This window comes from Hemitrygon akajei, chromosome 3 (assembly GCF_048418815.1).
Source record: "Hemitrygon akajei chromosome 3, sHemAka1.3, whole genome shotgun sequence".
Classification (NCBI taxonomy): Eukaryota; Metazoa; Chordata; class Chondrichthyes; order Myliobatiformes; family Dasyatidae; genus Hemitrygon; species Hemitrygon akajei.
Genome location: NC_133126.1, coordinates 136,184,318 through 136,187,034, shown reverse-complemented (window position 1 = coordinate 136,187,034; position 2,717 = coordinate 136,184,318). Strand labels below are relative to the sequence as shown.

The window sequence follows — 2,717 nt, the reverse complement described above, 5'->3', positions numbered from 1 at the left end:
GTAAATCAAAGAGTTGTGTAACTGAAAGAGTTATGAAACAAAAGTTAATGGAACTGTTTGAAACTACATAGTGAATCTTTGAGTTGCTTGAATTTCTTGCAGTTAAGTATATTTGTTAGGCAAATGTATAATCCGGCATGTTTTATCATGTGCTCCATTTAATTAGCACCTAATTGATTATATTCACCTAACACAGGAACAAATTTTAAAAAATCATAATTTATACAGAATAAGGGGACTTATTGACAGGCCTCTCCAGATGCCAGGTAAATCCCCACCATCCCTGTAATTTCAGGCTAAAGGTTTTCTTTGAAATAAATTGTGTCATTTTGATTTCCTATTCTTTAAAAGTTGAAAATCTTCAATATTCTCAATTTATTTCAATATAGCAAATTTTAAGCCAATGAATTGTTTATGTGCTAACCACTTCGGGGGTTTATACTCAGCGAAGGGCGCTGAGTAGGCTACGGTCAATTATGGAAAACCCTGAACATCCTCTACATAGCACCATCCAGAGACAGAGAAGCAGTTTCAGCGACAGGTTACTGTCGATGCAATGCTCCTCAGACAGGATGAAGAGGTCAATACTCCCCAATGCCATTAGGCTTTTTTTTAAAGCTATTATTAATGCTTTTTGAGTTAGTGATTTAGATGCATATCATATTATTACTGAGTTAAGTATTGTATGTAATGAGTTTTTGCTACAACAAGTGTATGGGACATTGGAAAAAATGTTGAATTTCCCCATGGGGATGAATAAAGTATCTATCTATCTATCTATCTATCTATTAAATATTCCAGGAGCATTCTTAAACTTCTTTAGTTGATTGGTAATGAATGCCTACACTTAACAATCAGCATAACTTTCCTTTACAAGACGAAACACAACAATATATATATATATTTTAAGGTAATTGTGAAAATGAATTATTCAGATAAACAGACAGCTTAAACATACATATCTAATTATTTCCACTAATGCCATAAATGAATCGGCCACTCCTCCAGTTTATATACATTAGGTAGAAATAAAAATGAGAAACTGCATTTCGATCTCACTAATATCATTATCCAATTTTCTCCCCATTTGCACACCATCTTACTGACATGGTGTCATCAGGACATGTACGACAGAGTATATTTCATAATAGCATTGAAGAAATTAAGTAGCTTTTATCACATATTTTCCTTCAGACTACTAATGCAAGCAGGTAATCAACAAGTTTTTAAATAACTGAGTTAAAGACAAATTGAATTCTTAAAGCTAACCACAATTGACAGCAAAACATTTCTTTTTAGCTGTTCATTTTTTGATTTCCAGAACTTCTTAATGATCAAATGGTAATACATTGCATCCAGACAACAGTTTGTTGTGGCAAAGCACTGACAGATCTGGAGTAACACCCGCAGGGATATCAGGTAACGTTCTTCTATGTAAGAATTTCTTACCAAAAAGTACAGGAAAAGGGCTAGATGATACGGAGTAAAGCAGAGAAGGAAGGTGACCAGATTGGAAGAGATTATTTTCCTTGATATCTTGGTGTCAATGTCATCCCTGTCTTCATCTACTCTTTGCAGTATTCTTATAATTTGAGCACTGCAGAAAATCACAACAGATGCAGCAACTAAAAACACTGCGATCATACTCAGAGGAATTCTGCCAGGGCACCAAAACTTAGCAAAATCTTTAAAGCAGTGTTCACCATTTTCTTCTTGCAAGTAATTTGGAATACTTGCAGACCAGACACAGAGCCACAGAACAGTGCAGGCAATTGTTGCTTTCTTTGGAGATCTGAGGGTTCTGGCCAGAAAGGGGTGCTTGATAGCAATGTAACGATCCAGAGATATCAGCATGATTAACAGGATGGTCCCGTAGGTGTTGACAAAGTAGAGGGACTGCACAAACTGACAGAAGCGTGCACCGAGATGCCAGTCTTCTCCCGCCTGGTAGGCGTGCATTTTGAAAGGCAGAGAGAAAAGCAACAGGATATCAGAAAATATCAGGTTTGTCATGTAAATCACATTCTCCGTCCAATTCTTCAACCTGAAGCAGAGTATCCAGAGTGCCACTGAATTGATGATCAGTCCCAGGGTGAAAGTAGGGATGTGCAACAGGTACTGGAATGTCTTCATAAATTCACCTTGTGTGGTGTTGCTGAAAGAGTACATTTCTGTCTTCAGATATTGCGTTACATTAAAACAGGACATTTTTGTTAGGAGGCAGAGAAGCAGAAGAGGTTATTGCTCTCAGCTTAAGAACTAAAAACCATTGTTGAATTACTTCAGTAATAGCTGTGCAGCAACAAAATTACCAAGAACACAGAGGTTTTCTTCAGCAGGTCATTACAGTCCATCTTTTCACACCAGCTTATGGCAGCAACCGCATCCTGTGTTTTAGAAATAGTGATAATTTCTCCATATCACAAAGTATTTCATAATCAAACCTAGCAAAGGACTGTGGAAGAGAAAAATGCTGTTCTCATGATTGGGAAATACTTCAGAGTTCTCTTGCATGTATCATTTCAGTTTGTTTATGATCAAGTAAATATTGAATATCCTACAGCAATATTTTCAAACCAAATAACCCTGTTTAAGATATTCTGAATTAAAATATAGAACAAATAGTGATTTAGCATAATGGATTTTAGAGAAAATTACTTAGGAGACGATTACTGTATTTACGCTTGACCCCCAAAGTCACTCCACTTTAATGTAAC

At 36.1% G+C, this 2,717-nt stretch overlaps 1 protein-coding gene across 1 annotated transcript; it reads right to left on the bottom strand.

Annotated features, from left to right (window-relative positions):
• Window positions 1–1,000: 1,000 nt before the first annotated feature.
• LOC140725438 (G-protein coupled receptor 55-like) lies at window positions 1,001–2,354 on the bottom strand. The gene has a single exon (XM_073040896.1). The coding sequence runs from the start codon at window positions 2,206–2,208 to the stop codon at window positions 1,240–1,242; it is 969 nt and encodes a 322-aa protein (XP_072896997.1). The 5' UTR covers window positions 2,209–2,354; the 3' UTR covers window positions 1,001–1,239.
• Between the last annotated feature and the right edge of the window lie 363 nt (window positions 2,355–2,717).